The 14,044-nt window shown below is 67.7% G+C and overlaps 2 protein-coding genes across 3 annotated transcripts; both read right to left on the bottom strand.

The window, feature by feature from the left end:
• Positions 1–789: 789 nt before the first annotated feature.
• NPDC1 (neural proliferation, differentiation and control 1) lies at positions 790–6,508 on the bottom strand. Of its 2 annotated transcripts, none has more exons than XM_065928021.1 (9): positions 6,368–6,508; positions 3,500–3,670; positions 2,347–2,481; positions 2,086–2,259; positions 1,949–2,015; positions 1,697–1,781; positions 1,533–1,612; positions 1,271–1,367; positions 790–1,162 (listed from the first exon to the last, which is right to left on the bottom strand). In XM_065928021.1, the coding sequence occupies exons 1-9, from the start codon at positions 6,477–6,479 to the stop codon at positions 1,094–1,096; spliced, it is 990 nt and encodes a 329-aa protein (XP_065784093.1). In that variant the 5' UTR covers positions 6,480–6,508; the 3' UTR covers positions 790–1,093. The 2 variants fall into 2 exon arrangements, with proteins under 2 accessions (XP_065784093.1, XP_065784094.1); XM_065928022.1 differs by having other exon boundaries at positions 3,524–3,670.
• Positions 6,509–8,326: 1,818 nt separating this feature from the next.
• ENTPD2 (ectonucleoside triphosphate diphosphohydrolase 2) lies at positions 8,327–13,837 on the bottom strand. Its single transcript, XM_065927083.1, has 9 exons — positions 13,619–13,837; positions 12,226–12,343; positions 11,546–11,696; positions 11,194–11,353; positions 10,820–11,047; positions 10,168–10,422; positions 9,958–10,077; positions 8,964–9,098; positions 8,327–8,890 (listed from the first exon to the last, which is right to left on the bottom strand). The coding sequence occupies exons 1-9, from the start codon at positions 13,733–13,735 to the stop codon at positions 8,687–8,689; spliced, it is 1,488 nt and encodes a 495-aa protein (XP_065783155.1). The 5' UTR covers positions 13,736–13,837; the 3' UTR covers positions 8,327–8,686.
• Positions 13,838–14,044: the final 207 nt, after the last annotated feature.

Genomic DNA, 14,044 nt, shown 5'->3' with positions numbered 1-14,044 from the left:
AACCCGGCTGCCTCTGCCCAGCCCCACCAGAGGGACCAGGCTGCCCCAAGCAGGCCGTGTCCACCCCCTGCAGGGCTGCCCCACCAGGAGCCAGAGGTCCAGCAACCTCGGGACCCCGCCCTGAGGGGCTTCTGAACCCCACCCACCCTTCCTCCCCAGGCTTGGTGGGGCAGACAGGCCTGACCCCCACCCTGTCTGCACCAGGCCCCCACTGTGCCCTGGGCCCCAGAAGCCCCTCCTCCCAGCCCAGTCTCCTCATCACTTCTGAGCACAAAACCTGGAGCCCACTCTGGGGCTTCAGCTGAAGGTCACCTCCCCCTCCACTGGCTTTCCTGCTCCTTGGCAGGGGATTGGGGTCAGCTGAGAGGTGCCTCCTGACATTCGGGGACCCCACCACCTCTGTCGCCTCCGCTACCCACCCTGGTCTACCCGCCTGTGTCGCCCGGGTTCCTCTGCCTGACATAGCCCCTGTGGTCCTGCGGTAAGCCCACAGACAGGCTGTGCAGCCCAGCCTCCCGGCCCAGGTGGACGCAGCGCGGGAACGGAGGCCCCAGTGCCCACTCCCAGCCCTTCTCATCACACACAGGATGGGGTGTTTGAGGGAAGAGCGCCAACTCCAGACCGGCCTGGCCATGCACCCACACTCTCCCCTCCCCAGCCCTCTTCCCCAGCGGGCAGGGACAGGGTCTTCCCAGGCTGGCGGTGCAGCAGAAGGCCCGAGGGCCCACTCCAGGGTCCATCCACCGTGGCCCCGTCGAGGGCGAGGTCGGTCTCTAGCACACTCAGGCAAAGGTTTGAAAGGTACTTTAATTGGCTTGTCTCCGGTGTTACCCACCCATGCCTGGCCTCGGGTTCTCCTCCTCCCCTCGACTGCGGGGTTCCACACTTGAGGGGACAGGCGCAAGGGGACACAGGACAGGCAGGCAGGAGTCTGCCCCGCGAGGAGTTCCTAGCCGCTGGGGCCCTAGCCACAAGCAGGCGTGCGTCAGGACGCCCTCTCTTTATTGGGAAAGGCCGGGCGCCCTGCTCCTCCCCACCAGTGGGCATCACGTCCTCGAGAGGGTGAGCGAGAGGGTGGGCGTCAGCCTTCGGGTCACTGCAGCGGGGGCGCGGACAGCGAGGCATGGTCGAACAATGGGTTCCGAACCTCCATCTCTCCCGTCTGCGAACGCTGGCGTTAGGTGTGCCCAGAGCAGGGAGGGACGCCCCTCCGCCTCCCCCTGCACCCCTCCCCCGGCCCGTTCCCCCCACCCCCCAGCCCCGCACTCACCGGGGCCAGGCCCGGGCACTCGTACACTGTGAAGTCGCCGTCTTCGTTCTCCTCGTCGGAGGAGACGGAGTCCAACTCCTTGGGTGGCTCTTTATGCCTGGGTGGGGGGCAGGATCGCTGGGTGCCCCCTCACCCTGCAGGTGCCAGTGGCCCAGGGCAGAGGGCAGGGGCGGCGGCAGGCCGGGGTGGAGGTGGACAGGGCTGAGGAGGAGGCAGCAGGCCCCGAGTGGGTGGGTGGGCCGCGCTGGGCGGGGTTTCTTACCGCTCCAGGCATCGCATCTGCTGCCTCTGGTGTTGGTAGTGGTACATCTCAGCACTGTGTGCCAGGCGCTGATCCCCGGGCTGCGGGAGGGGGGAGGCGGGAGGGTCAGGCCCAGGACCAGAGGGAAGGGGCGGGGCGGGGCGGGGCGGGGCGGGGCCACGCACCGAGATCCCCGGCGCAGCTGGGGAGCTGGGCGCCTGTGGGGCCGCGTAGTCGGCCTTCTGGGTCAGGCGGATGTCTCGCTGCAGCCTGCGGGGAGCAAAGAGACCCTCGGCGTCACCCCCCTCCCAGCCCCACCCCTTATACAAGCCCCGCCCCCTATGCAAGCCCCGCCCCTTATACAAGCCCCGCCCGTCACGCAACCCACCCCTTTAGCCCCGCCCCTCCCCTTTAGATGATCCCCGCCCCGCGCTCACCGCCACCAGAAGAGAGCCGCCACCGCCAGCGCGGCTGCGCCGGCCACGGAGCAGGCCAGGATCAGCACTGCAGGGAGGGGGCGCGGTGAGGGCAGCCTTCGGGGCAGGACCCCGCCTCCCCGCCCGGCCGGACCTACCAAGTGTGAGGCCGTCACCGCGCCCGCCCCGCGGCTCCAGGCGGGACACGTGCACAGGCCCGGAGGACACAGCGGGGCCCAGGGAGGGGCGGGGTGTGGGCGCCGGGGCTCCCTGCGTGGAGGGGAGGCCCAGGTCGAGGCCCCGGCCTCGCTCGGAGAGCCCCAGGGTGGCATCTGCAGAGAGACGGCAAGTCAGCACAGCAAGACGGGCTGGGGCCAAGGGTGTGGGGAGTCGGACAGGGGCGCGGGTCAGGGTCTCACCCGCCTGCGGGGGCCGCTGTTGTCCCTCAAGCTGGGGTGGGGCCTTGAGCCCGGGGCGCCCCGCCTCCTGCCGGGCTAGCTCCTGGGCCAGGAAGTCGATCTCCTCTTCCAGTCTGGGCCGCGGCAAGCCCTCCCCTGGCGAGGGTTAGGGGCCATCAGCTGGAGAGGCCCTGAGCCCTTCCTGGCAACACCAGCTACAGGTGGCCTTCCCAGAGAGAGCGGGGAAGGCCCATCCGCTAGCCAGTCCCCAGGCCTGGGTCTCCTCCCCACAGGCTCCTCCTAGGCCCTGGCCTTCCTAGTTGCCATGGTGACCACTGTAGGAACCGTGTGCGCTGCAGTTCTCAGGAAAGTAGGCAGGGGGCAGGTGCCAGGGGAACACGCCGAGGCCAGGAGGACAGGCAGGGGTGCCGGCCCTCTCGCCACCCACTACCCACAAAGCAGGGACAGTGCATCACCGGGCCACGTGGGCCTCCTCGGCCAAGGGGGGCAGGACTTCCCAAGGGATGCGGAGAAGCCCCGTCCTAACGCCCACCTCTGCCTGGTCGCCAGGAGGAAGGGAGGGCAGCTGCCGGGGCGGGACTGTGGACGGGCCTCCCCATCCCAGACAGAGGCTCCCAGGAGACACTGGCGCTCAGCATCCGCAGAGCAGATCATGTGCCTTCAGAAACCACATACCTGTGGCCAGGAACGTGCTTCCTCCGGGAAAGCCCCTCCCACAATACCAACTCTTCAGCCCCCACAATACCCTCTGTAATGCCCCATCACACCTGAAGTCACTCTGGCTGGCACCATCCCAACAGACGCTGGGTCAGGGCAGCACCAGGGCATTCAAGCAGACAGGAGTGATGGAGAGAGAGAAGGGATGCTGGGCAAAGAGCAGAGGCAGCTCAGCGGGGTGGAGAGCTGGGTGCCTGACTCTGCGGAGACTCAGGCCTGGGGAACGCTGACCCTGTCTCTCCCAGGATCACCCTGGCACTTCCTGCTGGGTACCTTGGCCCTGGGAAGGGTGATTGCCCCAGGCCCCAGCCCACTGCCCAACTCTGCACTGGTGCCATCCGGAAAGGGTCACCAGGCCACTTGGAGGGAGATTGGCAAGTCCTGGCATCCCATAAGGAGCAGGACACTCGAGCGCTGAGGAAGGGGGCAAATGTACCGGGTGGGGGGGAGGAGCCCGTACCCAGAGGCTGGCGCATCCTGGGCACACAGAGCCCCTGCCGATCCTCCTGGAAGGGCTGGAGGCAGGGCCCACAGACATGTGCACCCGGGGGGCACCGTGCCCGCCTCTTCAGGGCACAGTCCAGGCTCCCAGGACAGGCAGCTGCATCTGGAAAGAAGCAGAGGAAGAAAAGGGTCTTGGCGGGCTTGACTCAGCCCCTGCCCAGAAGTGGTGCCGTCTTGGCCGCCCCACCCCCACTCCAGAGCTGGCCAGGCAGGGCTCTGGCCATTGTTCGGAGCAGGCCCTGCCTCCCCCGCCTCAGGGACCAGAACCAGGAAGACAAACAGTCCTGACACTTATCGGAACTCCCTCGCCCCACCCACTCCCCAGAGGCCACTGCCCAGGCTCAGGCCAGCTTTCCGCACGGAAATGTCCCTTGCCCTCCTGAGAGCACAGAGCTCTCCTGGGCCGTGCAGCCCTCCAAGCCCTGCTTCTGGCCTCAAGATGACCCAGAGCAAGCCTCTCACCCAGCCAGGGAGCCCCAGACACTGGGGCCCTGGTGTCTCTCTCATCCCCTCAGGGCTGCCACTCAAACCCCATCACGACATCCTACAGCCCTAGAAAGCCCAGCTGGGAAACAGCCCAGATCCAGTCGCTCCTGCCACATCTACCTTCTGGCTCGTCCCAGCACAGAGAGGGGTTGCTGGGCAGGGGGAAGCCTGGGGCGGAGCCTGCCGGCCTCACTGGCTCCAAAAACAGAGACCAGGCAGGGGCAGGCCTGCAGCCAGCGCTGCCAGGGGCTGGGGAGCCTGAACCACGGCAGGGAGGCCGCTTCTAATTCGGGGCCCAAACGTGTGCCCTGTACACACAGCCGTGGCTCCCAGCCTGATGCTGGGGAGTGGAGGGCAGTGACCCTCTCAGCCTCAGTCTCCTCTCTGGATGCAGAAGGTGAGGCACCTCCACACCGGGGAAAGTCTCAAGGCCTGGACACTGGCCCCAGTCACTAGACAGCAGAGCCTGGGGAGCCACGGGGAGACCCAACAGGACTGTCAATCATGCCTGGGGAGGTGGGGGTATCTTGGAGGACCAGGACTGGTTCCCTCTGCCCAGCCCCCCCTGCAGGAGGGTGACATGCCAGCCTGTCCTCCAGACTTCAGCTAGCCTGACTTGGTTTCCTCGGTAATCTGATACTCACAGCCCCTTGGCCATAGGTATCCCTTGGAGGAAGTTCCAGCAGCTTCTACAGCAGGTGGGCAAGTGGGCTGGGGTTCCCCTCCCAGGGATCCCACCTCCTGCACAACCTGGGTCAGCAGGCGCCAGTATCAGTGCGCTGGACCCAGGGCTGGGGCTGGTTAAACATTAAGCCTGTGCCAGCAGGTCTGTCTAGACCCCACCCACCAACTGGGTCTCCAGGGAGCCAGGCAGTCCCAGCCCCTGGTGCTGAGAACCCGGGGTAAACTGACCCGGGTGAGGGGCCTGCGGTCCAGAGCTGGCTCTCAGTTCTGGGCTCCAGGGGTCTCCCTTCACTCCCCGCCCCCCGCCCCAGGAAGCCACCGGTGCTGGCTGTTGATCCTGGGAAGGTCCCCGCTCTTAGAGTGTGGGACGAGGCCCCAGGAACAATGGCACCGGGAGAGCAGCTGGCACGCTGCCCTGCATCTGGGCGAGCACACAGCTGATGAGCCGCTGGGGCAGCACCCGGCCTCCCCGTCTCCTCGGGGGCCCCATGCTGCACAGCCTGGAGCCAGGCTGTCAGCAGGCGGCCTCCACCACTCCTGGCCAGCCATGCCCTGGCCCTCAGGCCTCCGTGGGGGCTCCTCTGGTCATGCCCGGTCCCTGTCCAGGGGTGCTGTGCCCAGGAAGAAGCCTGCCCTGCTCTGGCCTCTTGATGCCATACATGCAGACCACACCGCCCAGGTTAGCATCCCAGCTGCATCACATATTGGTCACTTCACCTCTCTGTGCGTCAGTTTTCTCATCTGTGATATGAGCTAAAGGCAGCACCTCTCCTATGGAGCTGCTGGGAGAAATGGGGCCTGGGTACAGAGCCCCCCAGTCCTGCCTCCTGGGAGGGTGCGATCAGGATTCTGAGTTCCTGCAGAACTCTGGAGCCTCAGTGCCATCTGGGAAGCTGGCAGGGTCTCCCAGGACCCTGGGCTCATCCCTCTCTGTTTGAATCTGCCCTGGGGGGTGCCCCCACTGCCAGGCACAGAAGACGGAATGCAGGGGCCCTGCAGGGCAAAGGGTGAGTGAGGAAGCAGAGGCTGTGAGTTCCTCCCGCCCCCAGCGAGGCCAGAACAAGCACCGAGGCCTGGGACGAGCTGTCAGATGCCCGCGAAACTTCAGACGCGGCCACAGCAGCAAAGCGAGGTGCGTGTCCACCACCCGAGCGGCAGGGACAGACCAGCGCTGCGGCTCCTGCTCCAGGACGGCCACGGGCAGCAAGGCCAGCAGGCACCGGAGACGCGCGCACAGAGAAACGCCCGTGGGACCGGCTCCAGGCCGCGGCCCGCTCCGAGACAGCCCGCCTGCGACACCGACCCACCGGCTCACGAACCCAGACAAAGACAAGAAGCGGATGGACTTCAGGTTCGCCGCCAAGGAGCCCGGAGAATCCCCGTCCAGAGGAGTCCCTCGGCGGTCCGGCGCCGCGCCCTTCCCGCCGGGGACTGTTTACCCGAGCAGGGCCAGGCGAGGCCGGCGCGGCGGCTCGCGGGCTGGGCCGGCGGGGCCTGCGAGGCCTGCGGGCCCAGACCAGGGCGGCGGCGGCGGCGGGGAGGGTGAGCGTGGCGCCGCGCGGCCGAAGCCCCACCCGGCGACCCCCGACCCCGGGGCGCCCCGCAGCCGGCTGCCCGGCGCGTCGCTCACCGGAGCGGCCGGCGGCCGCACCGCGCAAGGCCGCGCCGAGGACGAGGCCGGACAGCAGCAGCCGCAGCAGCCGCAGGTGCCGCGGGGAGGGCGGGGGCACAGGCGTCGCCATCCTTCAGCGCCGCGGCCGGGGCAGCATGGCACCGCGCGTCCCAGGGCCGGGCGCGGGGTCGGGGCGCCGGGGTAGGCGGCGGCGAGGAGGGGGCGGAGGCCGGAGGCGGACGCCGAGGAAAACAGGCGGCGGCGGCGGCGGCGCTGACGCTGCGGCAGAGGATCCGGGCGGGGGCGGCGAGGGCGCCGAGTCGGAGTGCGCCTGCGCGCCCCACCTGCGGAGGCGGGACCGCCGTCAGGCTGCGCCCCCCTCCGATTCCGAGCCCCTCCTCGGCCCCCGGCCAGCCCTCCGGGCGCCTCCGCCTCTGCGGCCTCTGCAAACCGGACCTTTTCCAGGCGGCGCACTGGCTGGGGCTGGGTCCCCCGGGATGCGCTTCCCCAGCCGGTCCCTCTCGGGCTGACAACTCCCACCCACCGCCCCCCACCCTCCTGGGGCGGAGGATCCGCCTGGGTCTGGAGGGACACCAGGCGCACACAGCTGGGCAGGCGCAGGGGGACGCGCAGGTGTACCCGGAGGCCGACCGGGCATTCAGACGCCCGGCAAAGGCGCGCACACAGGGCTAGCCCGGTGCCGGTGGCCACTATGACTGGAGTGGGACGGCCGCTCCCGGTGAGGCCACCAGGGGGCAAGAGTGACCTGGAACGGCGGCTGAGAGCCCGCTGGGAGCTGTCCACGGTGCCCAGGTGACTGCCTGTTAGCTCCGGGGTGCCCCACGACGGCAAGCCCTGGGGTGCACCCCCTAACCCCACCTACTGCCTCCTGGGAGCGCAGCCTCCGCGTCCCACCTGGAAGCCTCCCAGGCTGCCGTCCCTGAGAGATCAGGGCGGGGCGCTCCTCTCGGCTCTTTGAGTCTCAGAACTCCAAAGATGGGGTTGGCGGCCCTCAGGTTTGTGAAATGCTCAGGATCTGGCAGACGTGTATGTAGGGTGTGCGGGGAGGTGTGTGTGTGTGTGTGAGCAGAACAAGGACCACCCCCGTCCCCTACGAGGCACTGATCAGACAGAAATAGTGTCAGAGCTCACTTCCCAGAAAGTGGGGGGGAGGGGGGCGGAGAGATGCAGGCAAGACCACGCCTGCCTGCCACTCGCGGGAGACAGGGCCTGGGGAGAGGCTGCCCGGGCGGCAGGTGGAGCGAAGTCTGTGCGATTGTGCGGCTTGACCAGAGCCAGGCTCTCTGCAAGGCTCATCCTCCTGAGCAATGGGGCCCTGCGTCCCTCCTGGCCCTGGCTCCCCCCACACGACCCACCTCCTGTGGAGGGTTTGCCCCCTCCTTCCCCCCACCTCCCTCAGTGTCTTGAGCACCACCTGCGAGATCTGCATGTTCAGTCGTGTTCATGGGATTTTCCCCGGGCACGATTACTGGAGTGGGTTGCCATTACCTCCTCCAGAGGATCCTCCCAGCCAAGGGATTGAACCCAAGTCTCCTGCATCTCCTGCACTGCAGGCAAATTCTTTACCGCTGAGCCGCTCAGGAAGCCTCCTTGAGCACTGCCTGCAACTTAGGCAATCGCTTGGCCCCATCACTCCCTCGCCTACCATCCCCACCCCCACCCCAGCCAACCTGAGACCAGGGACCAGACTCCAGGCTGGCAGGAGTCTCAGGGACTCTGTTTTAGAGCAGCCGTCTGACAGCTACTCTAGGCCACGGTGGTGCAGCAAGGGACCAGAGTCAGCACTCCCCCAGCCTGAGCCCAGAGAGGAAGAAAGTAGGAAGATCCAGGGTCCTCCCCCGGGACCAGAGTGGGGGGGTGGGGGGCGCCTGTGCGGCCAACGCAGCTGGGGCAGCGGAGGGAGGGAGCAGCAGAGAGGCTCCGCCCCTTGGACATTGTCTTCACTGCTGTACGAAAATCCTTTTATTCAATATTAAAAAATGTGTACAAGTAGGCCCTGGGCTGTGACCCTGACCCTCCCCCTAATACCCAATCCTGGGGTGGGAGGGGTCCTCAGAACTCCAGTCCCGGGGACCAGACTCTGCTCTCACAGCCTGAGGACCCCCAGCCTCAGTAAGAGGGGGAGCAGGGGGCCGCGAGGTGAGCCCAGGCTGGAGTTGGGGGGGGGGGTGGGCTCCATTCCCTGTGCCCATCCTGATCAGATGTCGGTGGCGGCACTGTCTTGATTCTGGGCTGCATTAGGGACAGAGATGTTGGTGGCAGGGTGGGGTGAGGGATGAGGGGATATAGAGATGGGGGGCTTGGCGCTGGGGGCCCCTAGATGGTGCTCGCCGACTTGGTGGTGCGCGCCTGATGCAGCAGGAGGGCAAACGCGGCCAGGAGCATGGCGGCGAAGAGCAGGAGGAGGACGACCCAGGAGCTGAAGTCTGTGCCTTTGCGCAGCCCAGGCGGGTCAGCGGGGATCAGGTTGGTCAGGTTCAGCATGTAGCCAAGTGCCCAGCCGACTGCCGTGTCCCCGGCCTGCGGGTCACAGGTCCGGCCTGAGCTTCTGCGCAGCCCGGGCGGCCCCGCCCCTCCGCTCCCGGGTTCCCACCTTTTTCTGGAAGGTCACATCTCCGAAGGAGCGCTCGTCGAAGCTGTATCCGCGGCTCAGCAGCTGCTGCACGAACATGGCCCCGGCACAGTAGTCGGGCAGGCGGGCCTGGTCGTCTGGCGCCCGAGCCTGCAGCTGGGACGCAAGTGGGAGACCCTAGGGCCAGCGACCCCCCCCCCCCGGAGGTCTCTGCCCCGCCAGACACAGAAGGGCAGTGCGGGGCTGCAGCCGGTGCTGCAGGTCCCGAAAGAAGCAGGCGGGCTCTCCCCTGGGGAGGGGCAGCCTGACCTCTGGATGGCAGCGGCGCCGTGCCTGTGAGGTTGAGGCCAGGGGACAGCGGCGTGGCCCCCGGGAGCAGGGGCTGCAGCGGGCTTGGAGGGGTCAGGGGAGCAGAAGCTCCCGGCTTGGCCCCGGGCACTGGGCTTGCCTTCTGGGCCCACTGCCCCACCTGCCCGAGTCTGCCTGGGACTAGACACAGAGAGGACAGGACGAGCCCCACAGACACGCGCGTGTTTCTCCCGAATCACCTCTTCCCCCGCGGGCCCAAACCCCTCCGTCTTACTTCACCTGGGGCCGGCACAGCTGTTTTCCACTCCTGACCCCCCCAAGCCGTGCCTGTTCTACCTGTGAGTCTCCCGGGGTCCTTCTACTTCTCCCCAGGTTGTCTGTTCTCCCCCACGCTCTCCCAGCCACACTCTTCCCTGCCCTGTCCACGCCACACTCCCTGCTGCCCCAGGGCCTTTGCACTGGCTGTCCCCTCCACCCTCCAGATGCTGGATCTGGAGTCAGGCCTCAGAGAGGCTTCTGCAATCCCATCTCGTCTGACTGCTGGGTTCCCGGCTGTAGCCTGGCCACTTTTCAAGTCTGATTGGCACTGTGTCCCCACACCCTTCTACTCACAGGGCAAAAGAAAGATTGGGAGGCCTGACGCCGGCTGGCAGAAACCCCAGCGCCACCCTGCACAGCCCTGGTGGAGTGGGGGAGCAGGCCTCACCTCACTCCATGTCTGGCTACAGACGGTGACCACAGCCGCCTCTAGTTGCTGCAGAGTTGCTACGGGCAGCCCCATCACCGTTCTCAGGAAGTCCACCGTGTAGAAGAAAGCAGAGAAGGCCTGAAACGCGGGGACAGTCACACTGTGACCAGACCCCCAGGCACCTCAGGGCACGCACCCCCCCCCACGCTTCCTGTCCTCTGGACTCACGATAAACTTCCCAGCCACAGGGGGCTGGAAGACGCCGTTGAAGGAGCATCTGGAGAAGCGGCAGGAGGAGGAGTTAAAGAGCTGGGAGACGAGGCCGCGGCACAGGGCAGGGTCACTGCTGCCTGCCAGGCTGACCCTGGCGCTCCTGTTGAAGGCCTGGGGCCGCTGGGCGGCAGTGCAGGGCGACTCATAGACATCCCGGAGCATCACGTGGGTGGAATAGCCCTGCGGCCAGCAGGGGTGGGGCCCACGGGTCTGGGGAACGACGAGGGTGTGCATCAGTTCCGCTCCCAGCGTTACCAACCACGCCTGCCCTAGCACCCTTGGAGGGCCACCCCAGAGGACAGCATTTCTTCTCAACACATGAGTTATCCATAGCTCCCCCTCGCTTGCTGGACAAAACCCAGAGCGCTTGGCCAGGCAGTGCAGGTCCTCTGAGAGCTGGCCCCAGCCCTCCTCACTCACCAGGCCCACCCCCAGCCTCTGGGTCTTTGCTCATGACGTATTCTCACCCACCCGTCCTTCCAGCTGACCCAAGCATGACTTGGGTTCCTGGAGAAGACCCGCCCTGGCCACGCTTCAGGCTCTGCTCTGGGCCCTTGGCCCCCACTTTCCCCGAGCCCTACTTCCAGGAGGACTCAGTACAGGGTACCTGGACTGCACTGGCCAGCAGCCTCCGCAGGACCTGGTCACGGCCGTAGCAGAGGAAGCTGTGCGTGTACACTCGGTAGCGCTGGCCGTAGAGCCGGAGCTGGACCTCGTTGGCCGGATCCTCCGCGGGGCTGGCCGTCTCGAAGGTGATCTGTGTGGAGGCGCCCCCCAGGTCCATGGCCCCCAGCGTCCCCTTCCTTGGCCGGAACCACCGGCCCACCCAGCCGTACTGTGGGGAGTGGAGGTTGGGGTCAGCCAGCGGGTGGTGCACACACCCCTGGCTCATCGGGCTGACCACTGTGGGAAGTGGAGGTTGGGGTCGGCCAGCGGGCGGTGCCCACACCCCCGGCTCATGGGGCTGGCCGCCGGGCCCACCTTGATGAAGTTTTCCAGCAGGTAGTTGGCGGTCACCCAGCCAAACACGCCCTCATCCTGGCCTGAGAGGATGCGGGCACCGCGGAAGTCAAAGGGGTACTGGGTCAGCGTCTGCGTCACGGCAGCGAGCACGTTGGCTGAAGCCTCTGGACTGGTCAGGCTGTGACACAGGGAGGACTTCAGAGTCCTCCCCAGGTGGCCGTGATCCTACTGCTGGGGTGCTCAGTGTCTGCCCAGCCAGCTGAGGGGCCCCAGCCCAGGGCTGCTGCTGGGGGTGTGCAGGGCCCACCCTGGGCTCAGGCTGCCATGGTCCCCAGGGCCAGGAGGTCAGCAGCCAGGGGAGGACACTCACTTGAGCAGGCGCATGCCCGCCGTGGCTCCCAGGTAGAGCGGCGTGCCCGCGTGTCTCTCCTTGGGCACGTCCCGAAGCGCCTGGTTCAGGCATTCCACAAGGCTCTGCCCGGCCCCAGAAGGGTTGTCGGCATAGCTAGAGATGCCCCCACCTGGAGGGAGGCAGCAGCATGGGCCTGGTGGGCAGCCTCTAGGTGGTCCGCAGGCCAGCAGGACTGGGGGGGCTTGTGCTCCCAAGCCAGGGGGCAGCTTAGACCAAATTTCCCAACTTCAGTTCTCAGAGACACCCGGCTCAGAAATCAAAGGGCTGCCTGTGGGCCACCCACGGTCTCTGAGCTGCCACACCCACACCAGTGGGCGCACACAGGTGCTCGGACAAAGCCTGGGTGTGCCCACCAGCTCCTCGGGACCGCTCCCGCTCTACCTGGGGTGTGGAGCCACCCTCGGGCCAGGCAAGGCCCAAACCTTCCAGATGTTCCCTGGGGCTTCTTTTCTGGGAACTGTCCACAGCCATTCCGAGACCCAGGGACGCAGCCTCCCTGGGGGGCTCCTGCAGCTCCTGCCTGGAGTGGCCCCCTGGCACCAAGCAGAGGGCTCTGATGGCTCGAGTCTGCAGAAGCTGAGACCAGGGAGGGCTCCCGAGGCCCCACGGTGGGCGTCCAGCGCTCAGGGGACTCCTACCTGGCACGTCGCACGAGCTGTGCTGGCCCACGATCCCTGTGTCGTTCTCTTTGTCCGCCGGCCACTTATAGATGAACATGGACGTGTGGGAAGAGCCCGCGTCCAGGACGATGCCATACTGCGGGTGGGGTGGGGGTCAGCCTCAGGAGTGGGGCAGGGCGTGAAGCCGTGCCCTGTGGCTCTCTCAGCTGTCTGGCCCACCCTGCCCGACCCTGTGTCCAGACTGGAAGCTTCAGAATGGAGTTCTGAGGCTCCGAGAAGGCCGGGACGACTCCCGGGACACGGCTCGGTGGGCAGAGATGGGGGTGGAGGGCCACCGGCCGTGCCCCCGCTGACTGCAGGAGGCGCAGTCAGAGTCAGGGCTCGGGGGCCACCCTGGGAGCCCTGGCCGGGGGCCTGAGGTCCTCAGGCTCCAGCAAGAGCCCCTCAGACCGGCCCTTCCTTCCTTCCCGCCCTCCGTCCCGCCTCTCTGATTTCTGCCGCATCTGAGGATGTGAAATGGAGGCCCCAGGGAAGCCAGGACCGAGGCTGATCACTGGCCAATGAGCAGAGGCCCCATCCCTGGGCCTCAAGGGCAGGGTCAGGGGAGCGCAGGGGTCTTTCCTGAGGGTCGGAAGATGACAGCACCCAGCTTGCCAGAGCCGCTTTCCTGCACCTGCCCCAGGGGCCTGCATTCCAGCAAGAGGAGCCTGCTGGGGAGCCTGGGACTCCAGGAGCAGAGCCAGCCAAGCATCCGGCCTCGCCCCGCCCCACCCCAGCCGGGGGTCTCCCCTGGCAACAGAGCATTCACCCCGCATCTGCATCCCCAGCGCCTGGGGCTCTGGGTACCCGCCTCCACCCAGGCTCCAGACTGGCCCTCAGTGCAGTAGAGGGTTAAGGGAGCCCAGGCTTCCGGAGGTCGAGTCTGGCGGGGCGGGTGGGGGAATCAAGCCCAGTCCGCTCCAACTTTTTTTTTTTTAGGACCGGCCAGGGCTGCCCCCGCACCGTGAGAGCCAGCGGCGAGGTTGGGGAGGGGTCCCTGAGCCCAGCGCCTGTCGCACCCCATCTAGGCCAAACCCCGAGGGAGGCCGAGTGTGCTGGGGGCGAGGGCCCGGCCACGGCCTGGGCGCCCCGGGGGTGCGGGGAGACTCCCCGTCTGCCGCTCCGAGACGGCTCCGCGGCGGGCGCAGCGAGCAGAGATCCCAGCACTTCGGCCTCCCGCACCGCGTCTCCCGGAAGCGCCGCTGCAGCGCGCTGGGCCGGGGCCGGAGCGCGGCTGAGGGGCCCGGACCCCACCCCGCCGGGCCGGCTGCGGAGCGCGCGGGGTCCCGGCTGCCACGCGGGCGCAGCCCGGCCCAGCTCGGTCCAAGTCCCCGCGGACTGCGCCGGGCTGCCCGGGAGCTCGAGCGTGCACCTTGAGGGCGGGCGGCTCCCGGATATCGCGGGTGGGGACGCACAGCAGCAGGAGGCCGGCGAGGCCGGCGGCAGCTAGCAGCAGCGGCGGCAGCAGCGACAGCGCCTTCCCGGCCATGGGTGCGCGGGCGGGCCGGGCGTGCACGGCGCGGCGGCTGGCAGCCGGGAGGCCGAGCGAGGTCGGGGGACCGCGGGGTTGGCACCCGGGGCGGGGACCGGTCCGCGGAGGCCACGCCCACGGCGGGACGGGCCGCCCACTTCCAGCCTGCCCCGAGCGCAGGTGAGAGTCTGGGTCGTTGAGTCACCCGCGCAGCGGAGGCACCCGGCTCGCTGCCCCCTTTCCCCTTCCTGTCTGCTCTGCCCCAGAGTCACCCCTCCTGACCGGACCCCCACCCCAACCTCTAAGAGCCTGCCGGCCGCGCTGGGC

This window comes from Muntiacus reevesi, chromosome 3 (assembly GCF_963930625.1).
Source record: "Muntiacus reevesi chromosome 3, mMunRee1.1, whole genome shotgun sequence".
Classification (NCBI taxonomy): domain Eukaryota; kingdom Metazoa; phylum Chordata; class Mammalia; order Artiodactyla; family Cervidae; genus Muntiacus; species Muntiacus reevesi.
This window is presented reverse-complemented; position numbering and strand designations above follow the sequence as displayed.

What these genes read in the sequence shown, in the direction of transcription:
- NPDC1 (XM_065928021.1), bottom strand. Translation starts at nt 6,479, where the DNA reads ATGGCGACGCCTGTGCCCCCGCCCTCCCCGCGGCACCTGCGGCTGCTG. An exon ending in TGCGGCCGCCGGCCGCTCCG is followed by an intron (nt 3,671 to 6,367) that starts GTGAGCGACGCG and finishes GCTTCTTTCCAG; the next exon opens with ATGCAGCTGCCTGTCCTGGG. An exon ending in CAGCTGCGCCGGGGATCTCG is followed by an intron (nt 1,613 to 1,696) that starts GTGCGTGGCCCC and finishes CCCCTCCCGCAG; the next exon opens with CCCGGGGATCAGCGCCTGGC.
- ENTPD2 (XM_065927083.1), bottom strand. Translation starts at nt 13,735, where the DNA reads ATGGCCGGGAAGGCGCTGTCGCTGCTGCCGCCGCTGCTGCTAGCTGCC. An exon ending in GGGAGCCGCCCGCCCTCAAG is followed by an intron (nt 12,344 to 13,618) that starts GTGCACGCTCGA and finishes CCCCACCCGCAG; the next exon opens with TATGGCATCGTCCTGGACGC. An exon ending in GCGGGCATGCGCCTGCTCAA is followed by an intron (nt 11,354 to 11,545) that starts GTGAGTGTCCTC and finishes CCTGTGTCACAG; the next exon opens with CCTGACCAGTCCAGAGGCTT.